This window comes from Micropterus salmoides, unplaced genomic scaffold, assembly GCF_014851395.1.
Source record: "Micropterus salmoides isolate LMB-PRFRI ecotype aquatic unplaced genomic scaffold, ASM1485139v1 Ms_hic_scaffold_22, whole genome shotgun sequence".
In the NCBI taxonomy this organism is placed as follows: domain Eukaryota; kingdom Metazoa; phylum Chordata; class Actinopteri; order Centrarchiformes; family Centrarchidae; genus Micropterus; species Micropterus salmoides.
The window spans coordinates 4,786,050-4,803,966 of record NW_024041373.1 but is presented as its reverse complement, the minus strand read 5'-3'; the positions used below and the strand labels follow the sequence as shown (position 1 = coordinate 4,803,966).

The 17,917-nt window shown below is 43.5% G+C and overlaps 1 protein-coding gene across 1 annotated transcript in view; it reads right to left on the bottom strand.

Annotated features, from left to right (window-relative positions):
• Window positions 1-17,917, bottom strand: part of ltbp1 (latent transforming growth factor beta binding protein 1) — a 156,976-nt gene that overhangs the window by 114,309 nt on the left and 24,750 nt on the right. The window contains 1 exon segment of the mRNA XM_038737681.1: window positions 6,454-6,787. Within this exon segment, the coding sequence (XP_038593609.1) occupies window positions 6,454-6,787 (334 nt within the window).

Sequence of the window (17,917 nt, the reverse complement as noted above, 5' to 3'; positions counted from 1 at the left end):
CTGCCAATCTGTCGTTTTGCGTTTGTTGCTGTTTGTTACCCTCAGTGTTTTTCAGCAGGATCGGCCATTGTAATTTGGACCTTATGAGGTGACGTTGGCATATTTATGGTCATTTGCATAGTCATTTATGGGAGGAGCCAGGTTGGGGTATGTGGCTCTTGCATGTGCGCTCAATTTCACATTGATTGGGATGTATAAAGGAAAGGCGCACAGAACCTGGCGTACGCCTGGTTTTATACATGTGGATATTTCTGTGCCTACATACTTTTCAAATTCTGTGAGTATGCCATCTTTCCGTATGAAAGCTGCACAATATTTTATACATGAGGACCCTGGTCTTGTTCAGTGTAGTGGTGACTTGCAAACGGGGGAGGCAGGTGTCATCCTAATGTTTCTTAAAGGTCAGACCCAGCGTGGTCATAAGTGATCTCTGTTTACTTTTAGCCACATCCAACAGTGATCTCATTGGGTCTTGGAGTACACCTGTCCATCACTGCAGCAAGGTGGAAATTAAACCACTCGAGGTCAGCAAAGACAAGATTTTCAGGGGAAGTTAAGCCACTCTTTATGACACTGAAATTAACTTAAATAAAACATATAATGCAAAATAAATATTTTTTGTCAATACAATAAATATCATGGCTGCCAGTTTACTCAGAGATTTGTTTAAATTTCTTGGGGCTCGGGGCTTTGGTATCTCTGGGTCTGCGCTCTGGGGGGGCTGGGCCCCACTGGACCCATCCTAAGCTGGGCGGGGTTGTCGTTGGCTCTAGGGTGCTTGTGGTGCTCGAGGGGTCTTGCTACAAGCATTGGCCTCGTGTCCTGCCCCTGGAGCCCGGGGGCATCAGGGTTGCCGTGGGGTTGGTGTCCGCCTTGCCTGGCCTGGGGTTTTTGCCAGACTTTTGCTCATGTCTGGAGTGGCTGGGGGGCTATTGTCTCCTCTCCTTGCCGGGGCCCTCTTCGGCAGGGATGGGGCTCCCACTGCTTCCCCCTGGTCTCTCACAGTGCGGGCATTCGGTAGTCACATGGTTGTTGGGGGTGGCTTGGGGGTGGCTGCCTGGGGGGGGCTGGGCCCCCATCTGGGGACGGGACTGGCCTCGGGTTCACAGGGCTCGGGGGCCACTGACTCTGCCTGCACACGGGGGGGATGGTCCCCGGCTGGGCTGGGGACTGTCGGCCCTGGTCCTGCCGCGTTATCGCTCCCAGGAGGAGGGCAGCTCCCCGCCACGGCTCTCTGCTGTTCTCCCATTGGGCAGAGTGCAGCTCTCCCCCGGGACAGGTGGTCTGGGGTCCTTTGCACTTTGGGGGGTCGTGGGGAGCCCTGGCTACTGATGGTGGGGAGGTCTTGAGGCGCCTAGCGGGTCAATCCGATAGTGGTTTAGAGGGCTGCGAAGGGATTGTGGGGTGATTGTCCATTCATCTCTCTGGATGGTTGCTGGGTGTTTAGTTTAGTAGTGCGAGGCATTTCCTGGTTTGTTGGCCTCAGATCCATGCTCCCCAGTTTCTCTGTCAGCCGGCTGTCGGACTCCTCTGGAAACTTAAGTATAAAGTTAGTTGTCGGGATGTGCAGTGTGGGCGGTGGGGTACCGGTCTCTGTTGTGTGCGCGCCACGGTCAATCCAGGCGCCGCTCTGCCATGGGTTCCGCCTTTTGTGTTCCGGCAGCATTGCATTGTCAATTGCCATTTGGATGGTCGGTTTTTTTCCGTTTGTTGGTTGGGTCGGGGTCTTTCGCGTCGCGGTCCGTCTGAGAGTCAATTTTTTTTGTTTCTCCCACCCCGTTTGGCTACGGGAGCTCTTGCCTGCCTGTTGCTGGAGCACAGTTCTTTCAGTTACTTTTTTAAATTAATTGTTATTATTCCAGCTCTCATGGCTGTGCTCTGTTGTTTATTTATTTTGCTTGACTGTTTCTCGTTTTCATTTCTCTCAGTTGTCTTCCTATGTGAGCTGTTCATCTGGTTGTCTCTTTGTTTTTGTTTGTTTGTTTTGTTCTTTGTTTTTCTCCACCCCAAGCCCCCCTCCCCGTTCTCTTGCAGTTGTTGTCCTTTCTCTGAGCTGTCTGTTTGTGTGGTGTTTGTATCCCCCATCCCCATGTCTAAGTTAAATAAATAATAAGAGACAAAGGAGTATATTAATACTCTCTTGTTAAAGTAAAATTTGTCTGGCACAATATGGTATCCAGCTCCTCATTCTCTATACCAGGCTGCTGGGCGGGGCAGGTTTAAAAAAAGATAAGAGAGAGAGATAAGAAAATATGCAAACACACATGTGGATGTTCATGGATGCTGGATACTCCTTAGGACACTTAAGTCCTTTTAGGCAGTGGTTCCCAAAGCCAAGGCCGCATAACAGTACAGGACTCAGAACATTTGCTACCAGGCTGCTAGAAAACAACATGATTTGTCTGTGCTACATCTTTGCTTATTGCTCCCTGTCAAACAACAAGTTAATAATTTTAAACTAAAGTAGGTCATCGTTATTAGGGATCCAACTTTTTATCTCCTGATCCCAATTCCAATACCTCAACTCAGGTCTGCCATTTTGATTATTGTCTAATATAGATTTGAAAAACCTAGGATAATATAATATCCTTTGTAAAAGCAGATACAAGAAATTCTTCTTGCTGATTGATGGTGAACACAATATCAAAGTGATATGGACAGTTGAAACAGAGGAGTTTTCAAGTGGGCACCCTCCTTCCTTAACATTTTGTTGATGAGCCTAAAACGCTTTTGGAGAGCTCAACAGTGAATGCTGTCTCTGGAGGAGATATGAGTTGTTGGCCGATGTCAACCATCATCTTCCAATAAGCAGAGTGAGGCTGATTTTACACCCTGTGATAATCTGTTTGAGGGAGGCTGGATTAAACAAAGGGCATACCTGGGATGTTCACCTAGCCAAGATTAACTGGTGTGGAAGGATGTCATATGTAGCCCTGATGGGATTCAGATCACATGGACATCACATCAGCCCGGTTCTTGCCTCTCTTCACTGGCTCCCAGATCATTTTAGGACTGAATTTAAGATTTTATTGTGTGTTTTTAAAGCCCTTCATTGACCAGCGCCAGCCTCTATCGCTGATCTATGAAAGCAGCATGGTCATTAAGGGCCGCAAACCAGTCAGTTCTTGCCCCTAAAACACGGCTCAAGAACAGTGGGGGTCGAGCTTTCTCGGTTGCAGCCCTGAGACTGTGGAATGAATTGCCTCTTCATGTCACACTAGCCCCCAGGCTTCTAGTTTTTAAAATACTCCTTGGCTTTTAATTCGGGATGAGATCTGTACGTTGCTGTTTTTTGGTGTTGCATTTGTTTATTTATTAATGTCAATGTACAGCACTTTGGTCAAGCTGGTTGTTTTTAAATGTGCTTTATAAATAAAGTTGAATTGGATTGGATAAAGCTTAGTCACGTCACTTCCCTGGTCCACACATCTTTCCAGCTGATCTTCCTCCTTGTTGGAGGAACTCGTTAGCAACTCGTTATTAGACCTCCTCTTCCTTGCTGAACATGTCCCACAGTGTCCACATGAGAGCTGCTGCTCCACTGCTTTGGCTGGTCTCCATTTGCGCCCAGATGCTAAGGTCAGCACGGTGTTGCTCACCAACGGTGAGGGGCAGCTTGAGGACATCATCTCCATAGAGGCCTATAGTTGTAAAGCACAGTGGAACTCCTACTGTTGAGATCGGGACCTGACTGTGAGGGGCCACAGCACCTGGGGTAGAAGCCCAAACAGGAGGCACTGCTGGACTTATTCCGCAGTTGTTGCACCTGGTCTTTGTCCTTCAAGCTTGCATCATATGTCTTCGAAGGCTTTTGACGGGCTGCTTGGATACTGTTTGGATTGGGTCATCTCTGATGAAGAATTTACGGTCAGGGAGCACTCCCTTGATAATCGAGATGATGTGTCACTTGGGTGGTTTCATCTTGATACAGGCCCAGCTAATGTTCTCCTCCAGTTTCCTGGTGCATTGAGTGGGTTGAGAGTGCATCACACCACTTACACCTACTTCCAGGCACTGACAAGAGCTGGTACATTCAGGAGGTGGTAAAACCTTCAGGTCGGATTTAACCAGGGCTGTGATGGTGTCCGGTATGTGGAAGAAGCTGAAGGCAGACCACAGGACTTGCATTGGTCCAGATAGACTATGTGAAGGTCCCTTTTCTCCACCTTCGCCGATTGGATCAGGTGTCAGATCGTGCTAGAATGCTCTAAGCAACCAGAAAGCCCCATTATTCCTGCATTATGTTTCTTCACAGATATTTAGCCCTCCTTTGCACTATGATACCGAAAAACATTTTACCACATTTAGCAGGGAGACTGGTCAGAACTGGCTGATGTTCACTGCATCCTTCTCCTTTGGAATAAGGACCCCACCTGCCCTACACCATGCAGTTCTCGTGGGCCTCCAGAAAAACCTCAGGTCATCTGAAGCATTCTTATGCACTTTATGCTGCCGATGGACTTTGTTTTCCATATTGGTGGCCCACTCTCAATGCAATGTTCTGGAGGGTCAATTGGAAGGATGTCTGATAGTATTTTCAGATGTTCGTGCTGCCTTGTGTCTACAACTAATCCTCCAGTTCTTTCTTTGTTGTTCTTTCCACTTTTTTACCTCATAAAGAAATATTTTAGAACTTGAAGGGATCTTCATAGAACTGTGTCATGGTTTGTTCTTTCTTCCCCTATTCTCTACAATTTCTTTTCCACTGTGTCTCAAAGTTGCTCAAGGGTCAGGACATTGTTAATAGTTTTCCACAGTTTCTTGTCAATGAGGAGGTTGAGTGTATTCCACCAATGTTGTCGTCACTATTCTTGCATCTCTTGCACGTTAGTAGTGATAATTCTATCCAAATTCATGTGGTTGTAAATATTAAATGTATGGAAACATTAAAAAGGATGTCACAGAAACAGTTAAAAACTATGAAAAAGAATTAATTTGTCAACGTTAAAATGCCAATTGTTGGGTTACATGGAAATTCATGATAAACATTTGTTAGTGCTAAATTACCAGTTGCTGTTACATTTGGTATTTCATTTTACTGTAAACAAGGTATGTCCTTAGCCAATAGTTATACACTGAAAGATGCACTAAATGAAGAATTAAGTAAAAAGGGACCATGTGTAGTTTTCAATGGCCTCTAGCGGTGAGGTTTCAGATTGCACAATAAATCTAGCTGGCTGAACTGGCCTTGCATCACTATTGGCTCGTAGAAACAAATCGTTGCACATTTCATTTGTACTGTCAACACTATGTTAATATAGCGGTACACGGGATCATAATGTTATGTGCCATCCAACAGTACTTTGTAACGGATAATCTTAAGCAACTGGTCGCCATTAGCCAGCAAGCTAAGGTTATCAAATTTGAGCCACCTAAAACACAAAATCACAATATATTTCATATAGGGTTTGGGTATCTCACAAAAGTGAGTACAGCCCTCACATTTTTGTTAATATTTGATTATATCTTTTCATGTGACAACACTAAAGAAATGACCTTTTGCTACAATGCAAAGTAGTGAGTGTACAGCTTGTATAACACTGTAAATTTGCTGTCCCCTCAAAATAACACTTCACACAGCCATTAATGTCTAAACTGCTGGCAACAGAAGTGAGGACACCCCTAAGTGAGAATGTCCAATTTGGACTTTCTCACAGCCATGCAGACCAATTTGATGCAGTGTGCTGCGTATGGTCTGATTACTAACAGGCTGACCCCCACCAATTCAACCTCTGTAGCAATGCTGGCAGCACTACTTTCCCAAAGACAACCCCTGGATATGATGCTGAGCATGTGCACTCAATTTCTTTGGTGTGTCCTGTTGAACCGCTGTATGGTCTTGGCCACCGTGCTGCAGTTCAGTTTCAGGGTCTTAGCAATCTTCTAATAGCCTAGGCCATCTTTATGAAGAGCAACCATTCTTTTTTTCAGATCCTCAGAGAGTTCTTTGCCATGAAGTGCCATATGAACTTCCAGTGACCAGTATGAGGGACTGAACACACCTGCTCCCTGTTCCACACCTGTGGTGTACGTGTTAACTTATAAAGATTGCCCCATGGGTAAGAACAAATCAGTGGTCTGCACATATGTTTTTCTCTCATGCTGTTTTACTGATGAATTTAAGAAAAAAAATGTGGGGCTTCATTCATTTTTGGTTTTAGGATATGTCATTTATGTTTATGTGTTATCTTTTTGTAGCTGTGGTTAATTAACCCAGTTTCGTCATCTTGTGTTCTAAAAGATAATGTATCACTCTACCATGCCATGCCCTTGAGCAAGACACTATACACTCCAACTGCACCAATGGAGTTGTTAGAGGGTCGTGGGTCAGTCGTGGTAGGGTGCTAATAACCTTCTCCCAGAGTCAATTAGCAAAACTATATGAATGTGAAGACAGCATGGAACACAGCTTTTCCTGCACAAATAAAGGTTGAATCAAAGCGTGGTACTTACTGCTGCTGGATGTGCTGTTGGATGTAATGTGGTCGTACAAGCTGGGCCGGCTTGACAGTTAGTTTCATCTGGGCCATGTTGCTAGATGGAGGGGGGGCAGAGGCATGCCCATTGGGAAGCACTTGCTGTGGTATAGGCCGCTGGGGTACCCCATTGTGTCCATTAGTGGGACCATTAGTGTGTCCATTGGTGGGTCCATTCCCAGGCAGTGCTGGGAAGGGATGTGTGGGCACAGTCTTCTGTTCACATACCTTCCCATTTGAGCCAGGCTTGCAGACACAGAGCTGAGGCCTGAGGCACATTCCTCCATTCTGGCATTGAGGGATGCAGTTGGCTACAACAGGAAACACAGACAGAGCAAAGAGAGAAGAAGAAAAGAAAGAGAAAGGAGAGACAGATGGACAATGAAAATGAGTGATAACAGTAAGAGGTCATGCATACAAAAACATAGGGAAACAGAAGCAAGAGTATGATAAACTTGACTTTTCGTGATTGATAATGCATTGCACATCATTAATTTAATGCATAGCAAATATAAAGTTAGAGGCTAAAAGTAAGGGAAAAAGCTTCAATCACACTTCTGTAACAGGAATTTACAATCATATATCATTACTGTTTAAAATCTAGAATTTTAAATGCGCTTTCAGATTTACTGGCATGGTTCAAACAAACTGTTGCATTGTCATTTGACTCAGTTCATTTAGGCTTGTATGAAAGCATTAAATGAACTGGTGCAGACCAGACACCAGGAAGACAGCTTGAAGTGGGTTACAGAGATGTGTTGTCTTTGTATCCTACTCCATGTATTTTGGCAGTTCCTCAAGTTAGACATAAAAGCCACAAAGTAGCCTAGGCCCCAACCTCTGCAGAGATAACACTACCATTGTTTTGGGGGGGCTCCCCCCTCCCCAAAAGCTGCAGAAACCCGGGACGGAATCGCAGAATTTGACAATAAAAAGACAGTTAACTTTAAAACGCGGAATATTATGGAATCTGCCAAAATGTTGATGCAATTTATAAAAATCAGAAGTTGCCCTTGCATTCTAAGCGTTTTAGCCCACAGCACTTAAGACAAACTAACAGAAAAACTATACTGCTATTTTGGGGTGTTTACAGGCTGCATCTGTCCTCTCTGTCAGTGTATCAGCGAGCGCTCAGCGTCTCCCCCACACGCACACACACGGAGACACACTCACAAGCACTCACAAGTGCTCATCACTTCAACAAATTAGAAACGACGTCGGCAGATGCAAGATGCAAGTTGGTTGTAAATTTCATGGTAATGTGGGCGGAGCCAGATATTCTGAAATATTTAAAAGCTGAGTGATGCCCACATGAGAGTGGCCTGTACATGTATTGCAGCAATGCAGTCATTGTGAATCGTCCCCTATAAAATAGTAATATACTGTATTACTTTAATATCCTTCTGTTGCAATACATTTATTGTCCCCATTGTGCGCACGCAATGATGATGCAGTGATAAGGGACGATTCTCTCTGACCAATCAGGAGGCTGCAGTGTTTTCACATCACATTTTAGTATCGCCTCAGCTTAACTCAGCTCGCTTGGAAGCTAAACAGAGGTGAGACGAAGAAAAGTAGCAGGTACACGTACAACTTTCCCCCTATGGAAAACCAAAAAAGGCGAGTACAGTCGAGTAGGGCTACAGCTAACGATGATTTTAGTAATCGAGTATTCTACAGATTATTAATTTGATTCGTCGAGTAATCGTATATGAAGCACTTCTGTTGTGCTGTTGGTAGGCGACATAAGTTTCGTTTTTTACGGTGGACGGACTGTGACATAACAGAGTTGTTGTTTTCTTTTAGCTTGAAATAATCCCATACTTTGGACACTTTCTTCTTCGTCCCTCGCTATTTTCTCTCTCCTCCTCTACTTTGCAAACAGCTCCATCATAATCACGTCGTCTTAACTCAATCACAGCGTAAGCGCGATGTGCGACAGTAATAATTGTCCGTGCCAAACAGTGCGCTCTATAGTTATATGGATTAAACGAAGCGTCGATGCTAAGAATTTGTGTTGATGCTGTTTAGTAATCGAATTTATTGAATTTATCGATAAATCATTTCAGCCCTAGAGTCGAGGCGAGTCGAGCTGGTACCATGCAGTAGAAAAGAGACATTTGTGTCCGTAAAGCCTCAAATATACTCCAGTGCCGACAGCCGCAGACACCTCGGATGCGGACTACTTCTGTTTATACTACTTTCTGGAATCAGCTTGGCGGACTCGTTCCACATATGCGCAGTAGATTGGTTGGTGCCCTGGTAGCGTAGTTGGCGTACCGTTGAAGTTGGCGACAATTTTTCGTCACGTGGACCCTAGCGGCCCCCTTTCTAATCAGGGGTTAAATGTGGGCTTGTGTGGAGAGGGGTCCCTTGTCCCTTGAGGGAGGTGGTTTCCAAATAACCCTAACCCTGTTTTAGCGACTATTTCTTCAATAGAAAGTTGTTCCAATGAAAACTATAGACATTGTGTAATAATGACACTGTTTCTGGAAAGAGATGATGCTGTTTAATTTCCTAAATGTCATTTCAGAGAGATATCTTATATTGAATGTGACTATCAAAATGGCCACTAGGGATAAGCATGAGCATTTTATATCTATAGTATTTTATTTCTTCATTTATTGGTAATTTAGGTAAAGCGATAAATAAAATAAAAACTGTCTGACTAAAACCACTCATTAACATCAATCAAGATCATTGGTACCCATCTGCAGATCCTGCAGAGTCCAAAGGATACTAAAAGACAGTACCCACAAAGCAACAGCTTGTTCACCCTGCTGCCCCCTGGCAAGAGATACAGAAGTATCTGCTGTCGCACATGCAGAATGCAGAGCTGCTTCTTTCCCCAGGCTGAGATTTGATACTATTTATCCACTCATCTACTGTATATTATTTTTTGTGAACCATTGGTAGTGACAGCTTTGATGGTCCTGGACTCATTCTGAGTACAGCAGTTTTGCTCCCAGTGACTTCACTACAAAAACCTGCAATATGTGTAGAAAAGCATTTGGGTTAAAAAAGCACTGACTAAACATTTGTTTAGTCAGTGTGACATAGTGTCTGAGAGCAGACGTTTGAAGCCAAAAGTGTGAGATTTGGTCATTATTTAGTGGAACACATGCTTAACAGAGTGGTGGGTCTTTATCTAAAAAAAAAGATGTAGCTAATCACCTCATATCAATTTCAGACAGGTAGCTAGCAGGTAGCTGGATAGTTGTCTAGTGTAAATGAAAGCCAGCTAGTGAACGTTGGTGATCTCCCATTTAACTTTTCTGCCAATCATATTACTGCTGTGGATTCATCAGAAGCTAAAGTTGACATTCACTTATGCAACTTAAGTGCAGAGTTATATAGCAGAGGTGGCAGAGGTAAGGATACTAAAACTGGTGCTTCGACAGACTTTAAGACAGGATAAGGAGTGATAAAGTTATAGTTGCAGCAGTGTTGGTGTAGACATTTCAGTTAGGTTTCAGTTATGATGTGTCTAGCATTGGCAAATTATTCAGGCCTACCTTTTTCTTACAACTCTTGGTTCATTTGTAAAAAGTCAATGTGAACATGAAACCATTTTTTTCCCTACGGTCTGAACCAAGCAAATCCAACAACATTTTAGCACAAACCTTATATAGTAAGGTTGGTAAAACACAATTGTCTGTTTACACACATACAAACTGTAACATTTCTGACCATCACATTCTATATGCCATATGTGTGATGTCATCTCAGCTGGCAGCAATTTTTAGTCATTTATCACTGAAGGGGATAATTTCGGAGCCTTTATTAGCCTTCTACATAACCATCTGCTACTATAACACATCAGCCTTAGGTGCACCACTGCAATGTGCATACACACAGCAGAAGAGCTCCACATGCATGTTCACATCACATTCAGTCAAACAGGATGACATGTTCTTGCTAAAACATTCAAGATGGCCATTACAACTCTGACATCTTATTACAATTAACAATTAAAAAGGGAAAATGTACCCAATAATACTGTATACACTGTGAGATTAGATTTTAAGCAATGAGGTACGCATCAAATTAAAAAAAGTAAATTGCAGTGGTATTAAAAGCATTAAAAAGAAAAAATGCTATATGGTTCGAATTCATCTAACTGCATTTTCTCTAGCACCATTTATCCTATAGACTTTACATGGCAGGCGTATTGCTGAGGACCCAAAGAAGTGCAGTGTTGAATTTGGTGAAATTTGGCCTAATAGTGCTATAGCAATAAACTTTACGTTACACCTGTAACTTTTGAACAGTAAGTCTAAACAAAATAGATTTTCTCTAGCTCTGTTGGTGCCTACCAATAATGAGGGAAATATCATGATGATATGATGTTTTTATTATGTGCACTAGCTATTCTCTAAATGTGTTTGTCTGCTATTTGTTACTGAGCAGGTAGTGTACAGTGGGCTTTTCAGACATTTTCTCTCTCTTAAAGGGGTATTATGGAGCCACTGGCGGCGCATTTTAAGCGTGTGCCCGTACGCGTGCTCGCTTGAACTAATGAGCGAGCATAATCCGAAACATAAACGCGGAAACACTGGCATGAAGGCTGTGGCTTTTCACTCAGACATGTTCAGGCTCTGTTACTTCAATGTTCCCATCTCAGAGGCAGATCAACACCGGCCCCGTCATTTATCAAAAAGGCAGAGTAACAGCGGCTAGACAGACAGGGAGGCAGCTTCACACAACATGCTGGAAACTCAGGTAAACTCCTACTGCAACGTTACAGTAATAGTTTTCAGCTGCAGGTTGAACTAATCCATGCTCGTTACATGATCACAGTACATTTACTGCATTTAGCCGACATGGTACAGCGTTAGCTCGCCTGCTGCTTTCAGTAACTATCTTTACTATCTGTGTATCTTTCACCGGAGGCTCAGCAATGTCAGCACAGCTACATGTATTGGATGATAAAGAAAGTAGTGAGCTGGCCTGAATATTATAATGAGATTGTGTCACACTTTATAATAATAAGACAGCATTAAGTAACTTTACGGTACTGTTACTGCATCACTATAGGCTAACGTAAGTAAACAAATCGTTCCACATTTGCCTTTTACTGTTAAATCCTTTCTTGCAGGCTAAATCAACAGTGGTACACAAGATAATAACATGGGTCGCATTAGTTGGTGAAGTGATATAGAAAGCGATATAACTTTGCACCGGATAACATTAGCAACTGTTCGGCGTTAGCTAATGTGACTTTCTGTGTTTCTCCAGCTTTACTAATGCTCACTTTGTTCTTACTCAACATCATCTGAACCTGTTTGGTCTGATGGGCTTCAGCACATAAACCTTTATTGTTGTTTTGTATCCTTACGTGGAGCCTGTGTTTTGCTGTGAGCCGGTTGTTTTAAGGTGTTAGTAGTGGACTGCATGTCATTAGCTGCCGTGTTGACGCTGTAGTACGAGAGAGGCTCGGGAGCACGCACAGGGCTGAATCCGACCCGGTGTCCCCACATTAAAAGCAGAATCAGTGTCTCAAAACAGGCGTGTGCTTCATTTCTAAATGAGTTTTGAGCCCATTGACAATAAGGCAATGAAAATTTGATTAATTTCATTGAAAAACTTACATATAGCCCCTTTAAACAGCTACCTCCTACGGCCGAAAACAATGTTTTGAGAACGGTGAGAGTGAAACAGTAAAAAAGCTATGGGGAACTACAGATTCAGGCGATAATAGGCGAACATTGGGCCCAATTAGCCATTTTCCCTCCCCGGTGTCATGTGACTTGTTAGTGTTACAAGGTCTCAGGTGTGAATGGGGAGCAGGTATGTTAAATTTGGTGTTATCGCTCTCACACTCCCTCATACTGCTCACTGGCAGTTCAACATGGCACCTCATGGCAACAAACTCTAAGGATCTGAAAAAAAGAATGGTTGCTCTTCATAAAGATGGCCGAGGCTATTAGAAGATTGCCAAGACCCTGAAACTGAGCTGCAGCACGGTGGCCAAGACCATACAGCGATTCAACAGGACAGGTTCCAATCAGAATGATACACAAAAAAAGCCCGCAAACAGATTGCTGAAGACAAGCAGACTAAAGACATGGATTACTGTCCTGTGGTCTGATGAGAACAAGATAAACTTACTGGTTCGGATGGTGTCAAGCGTGTGTGGCAGCAACCAGGTGAGGAGTACAAAGACAAGTGTGTCTTGCCTACAGTCAGGCATGATGGTGGGAGTGTCCTGGTCTGGGGCTGCATGAGTGCTGCCAGCACTGGGGAGCTACAGTTCATTGAGGGACCATGAATGCCAACATGTACTGTGACATACTGAAGCAGAGCAAGATCCTCTCCCTTCGGAGACTGGGCCACAGGGCAGTATTCCAACATGATAAACACACCTCCAAGACGACCACTGCCTCGCTAAAGAAGATGAGGGTAAAGGTGATGGACTGGCCAAGCATGTCTCCAGACCTGAACCCTATTGAGCATCTGTGGGGCGTCCTCAAATGGAATGTGGAGGAGTGCAAGGTCTCTAACATCCACCAGCTCTGTGATGTCATCATGGAGGAGTGGAAGAGGACTCCAGTGGTAACCTGTGAAGCGCTGGTGAACTCCATGGCCAAGAGGGTTAAGGCAGTGCTGGAAAGTAATGGTGGCCACACAAAGTATTGATGGCAATCTTTTTATTGCCTAGCCCATGAACAGCAACCTTTTTTTTTCAGATCCTCAGAGAGTTCTTTGCCATGAGGTGCCATGTTTAACTTCCAGTGACCAGTATGAGGGAGTGTGAGAGCGATAACACCAAATCTAACACATCTGCTCCCCATTCACAAGTGAAACCTTGTAACACTAATGAGTCACAGGACACCGGGGAGGGAAAATTGCTAATCGAGCCCGATTTGGACATTTTCACTTAGGGGTGTCCTCACTTTTGTTGTCAGCGGTTTAGACATTAATGGCTGTGTGATGTGTTATTTTGAGGGGACAGAGAATTTACACTGTTATACAAGCTGTACACTCACTACTTTACACTGGAGCAAAGCAATTACTTCAGTGTTGTCACATGAAAAGATATAATCAAATCTTTACAAAAATGTGAGGGGTGTACTCACTTTTGTGAGATACTGTGTAGATGTAGATTAACCACAGTGCACATTTTAAAACTCTTTTAAAACCTAATATCAGGCGAAGCACTCTATCAAACCAGGAAGTGTCACAGCGAAGTTAATTTGTGCTGAAAGCTTAGTAATGTAGTGCTCAGTGTCAAACAACAGTGTGTTAAAACAGTTCATTTAAGGAAACTTATTTCTAACATCCACTCCTGTCATAACTGACTGCAAACATTGTCACATGTCTTTCGTGGAGCAGTTTATCCTCCAGCTAAAAAGAGTTTGCAGCATGGTGCAACACAGCTAATATGATGGCTTCCGCCATTCTGCCTCCTTTACCTCAAAGTTTATGGATGTGAGAGAGCTCTCTTAATTATTTTATGTGGTTAGAACTGCCAAAACAGACAGACTTTACCTAATTTGAACTCTACGTAAAATCATGCCACAGATTTACTTTTACTTACTTTGCAAGTGACTTCATTAATTGTGTTGATTCTACTGAAATGAATATATTTTGGTCTGAAGTTTTACTGGTGTGAGGCCCTAACTCACTATACTTGTTGCATCCAATTCCCTTCTATTTAAACTTGGAAAGGACAACTGTTCATTTGAGGTATATGTGTAACAGACTATGGTAGAACGTGTATTGTGCAAGTAATGTCAATGACATTTGAGCATTTCCATGCTAACCTCAGTCCCAAAAATGTCCCTACAATCAACATCTAATATCAGTGGAGTTACACCCCTCTTCCAAAGAGTGATTACCTCAAAGATGACATCATTGGTGTCATTTCCCCCCTCGGAGCTAAGTAAAGTTAGCGTTTTGAAATAACCCCACAGTTAATTTTCCACTTTGGACGACGCTTTTTTGCTTTCTTTTCCGACAAGCATAAATAGTTTTCATTGCCCCCACCCCTCTCTGTCCTGGAGCTGAGGCTGCCATCTGTTCTGCAAATAGTTACCTCTCTCCCTCCCTCTCTCTCAGACTGAGGTCAGCTACATAAGAGCTCTGTTCTGTGATGAGGATGACTGACTAAGTGATGGTAATTTACTTGTTAGCTGGGGACAGGAAATAGATCAGTCATGCTGATGTCCTTGCCCTTTTGATCAAACCATGCTAGGCCTGGCACTCAGGGAGACCCTCCACACCCACTGTGAGGTCGTCTAGGTGTCTGCAAGAATAAGAAATATTTTTGGGTGTATGTGAGTGAGTGTAGGGAAGTGAGAAGCAGAAAGTTGGAGGCATAATGATTTTCTTTGTGTCACTGCCTTGATGCAAAGTGAAGGAAAGAAAATTGTTCTGACTTTATGGATACTGCAACAGCCTGTTTAACCTTGCATGTGCCCGGGACAGATGTTCACTGAATACAGAAGTAGGTATGGTAGAACGAAAGACATGACATCAGTATATGAGGTATTGAATTCCACATTATCTGAGCCCTAGGAGTTCAGATGAGCTCTAATAAGACTATGTGTTGAGAATCTATGCACCTCACTAATCTTTTCATTCTTTCCACTAGCCAGCAATGACGCTATATATTATTATAACATCCTAGTTATTCACAATAACGCACTGAATCCACTTTGACTTGACAGCAATTATGTATTCATCACAAAGCAAACAACCACTTACACATACAAAAAGCAATTCTAACTTACCAAGGCGGACACAACAGTGTGGTGAATGTTGTTTGTCGTCTTCTCCAGGATACATTGCCAGTTTAACCTGTTAAAGGTACCCAAAGCAAAATTTTCCTTTTGGGCCCCTGCTGACCCCCTAACTCCCACCTTCTGGCTACTGTGAATTGAGTACTTTCCCAGTCCCTGTCCATGTTCCCATTAAAGGAAAACTATGGTTTAATTACACTTTGGTTATAGATATAGATATGTAGATATAGATGTTTACAATAGGCTTGGGTTGTAATTTTACTGTTAACCTTTGTTCAATTCCAAACAAAGTTCAGAGCACACACAAAATGGCTTTATTTTATGGCCTGTCAGTTATGTGCTACCTGGTCCCAGCTTTTTTTGTTTGAATGTATGTTGAAATGCATCACATCAGCACAATATACAGTAGATCAGGAGAAGGAAGATGAAGGACAAATGAAAAAATTAGACCTTAACGACACTATTTTGGAAATGTAAATAAAGATTTTGCAGATGAATTTAAACACACACTTCATTCTATGATATTGCTGTTAGCTACTACCCTTCGACCCAAGGTCAAACATGCAGCATGATGGATATGGTTAGCTAACCACCTAAATCACATTTGACTGGATTTTTGTAATTAACAATGACACCATGATTTTCCCTTTTCAATATAACTACACTGCTCCAAAAAATAAAGGGAACACTTAAACAACACAATGTAACTCAAGTCAATCACACTCCTGTGAAATCAAACTGTCCACTTAGGAAGCAACACTGATTGTCAATCAATTTCACATGCTGTTGTGCAAATGGAATAGACAACAGGTGGAAATTATAGGCAATTAGCAAGACACCCCCAATAAAGGAGTGGCTCTGCAGGTGGTGACCACAGACCACTTCTCAGTTCCTATGCTTCCTGGCTGATGTCTTGGTCACTTTTGAATGCTGGCGGTGCTTTCACTCTAGTGGTAGCATGAGACGGAGTCTACAACCCACACAAGTGGCTCAGGTAGTGCAGCTCATCCAGGATGGCACATCAATGCGAGCTGTGGCAAGAAGGTTTGCTGTGTCTGTCAGCGTAGTGTCCAGAGCATGGAGGCGCTACCAGGAGACAGGCCAGTACATCAGGAGACGTGGAGGAGGCCGTAGGAGGGCAACAACCCAGCAGCAGGACTGCTACCTCCGCCTTTGTGCAAGGAGGAGCACTGCCAGAGCCCTGCAAAATGACCTCCAGCAGGCCACAAATGTGCATGTGTTGGCTCAAACGGTCAGAAACAGACTCCATGAGGGTGGTACGAGGGCCCGACATCCACAGGTGGGGGTTGTCCTTACAGCCCAACACCGTGCAGGACGTTTGGCATTTGCCAGAGAACACCGAGATTGGCAAATTCGCCACTGGCGCCCTGTGCTCTTCAGATGAAAGCAGGTTCACACTGAGCACATGTGACAGACGTGACAGAGTCTGGAGACGCCGTGGAGAACGTTCTGCTGCCTGCAACATCCAGCATGGTGTGGGGTGGCATTTCTTTGGGGGGCCACACAGCCCTCCATATGCTCACCAGAGGTAGCCTGACTGCCATTAGGTACAGAGATGAGATCCTCAGACCCCTTGTGAGACCATATGCTGGTGCGGTTGGCCCTGGGTTCCTCCTAATGCAGCACAATGCTAGACCTCGTGGCTGGAGTGTGTCAGCAGTTCCTGCAAGAGGAAGGCATTGATGCTATGGACTGGCCCGCCCGTTCCCCAGACCTGAATCCAATTGAGCACATCTGGGACATCATGTCTCGCTCCATCCACCATGCTTTAGTCCAGGTCTGGGAGGAGGTCCCTCAGGAGACCATCCGCCACCTCATCAGGAGCATGCCCAGGCATTGTAGGGAGGTCATACAGGCACGTGGAGGCCACACACACTACTGAACCTCATTTTGACTTGTTTTAAGGACATTACATCAAAGTTGGATCGGACTGTAGTGTGATTTTCCACTTTGATTTTGAGTGTGACTCCAAATCCAGACCTCCATGGATTTATAAATTTGATTTCCATTGATAATTTTTGTGTGATTTTGTTGCACATTCAACTATGTAAAGAAAGGAGTATTTAATGAGATTATTTCATTCATTCAGATCTAGGATGTGTTATTTTAGTGTTCCCTTTATTTTTTTGAGCAGTGTAAGATAACCAAGCAGCAACCTCCGGGTCTGAAGAGTAAAACCAATGGAGAAGTGCCTTAAACCTGCATTATTCCTAATGGCCAGAAGGGGGCGACTCCACTGGTTGCAAAAAGAATCAGATTATAGTCACCTAAAAATGTCTTGTTAAGTGTTCAGTTGAACTAAAAGACACCGTCAGGAGCCGGCTGTTAATTTTTTCTGGTAAGTACATTGATGGTACATGATGGATGAGGTTAGTTAATCACATCCACCTAGGGCTGAAACGATTCATCAATTAAATCGATAAAATGCTTTGACACAAATTCTTTGCATCGATGCTTCGTTTAATCCATGTAATTTTACAGCACAGTGTTTCGCAGGGACATTTATTACTGTCGCACATTGTTACGCTGTGGACATGACGTATAATGCCACTGTTTGCAAAGTGGAGGAAAACAGCGAGGGACAAAGAAGAAAGTGACCAAAGTATGGGATTATTTCAAGCTAAAGAAAACAACAACTCTGTAATGTTACCGTCCGTCCACGTAAAACAAAACGTA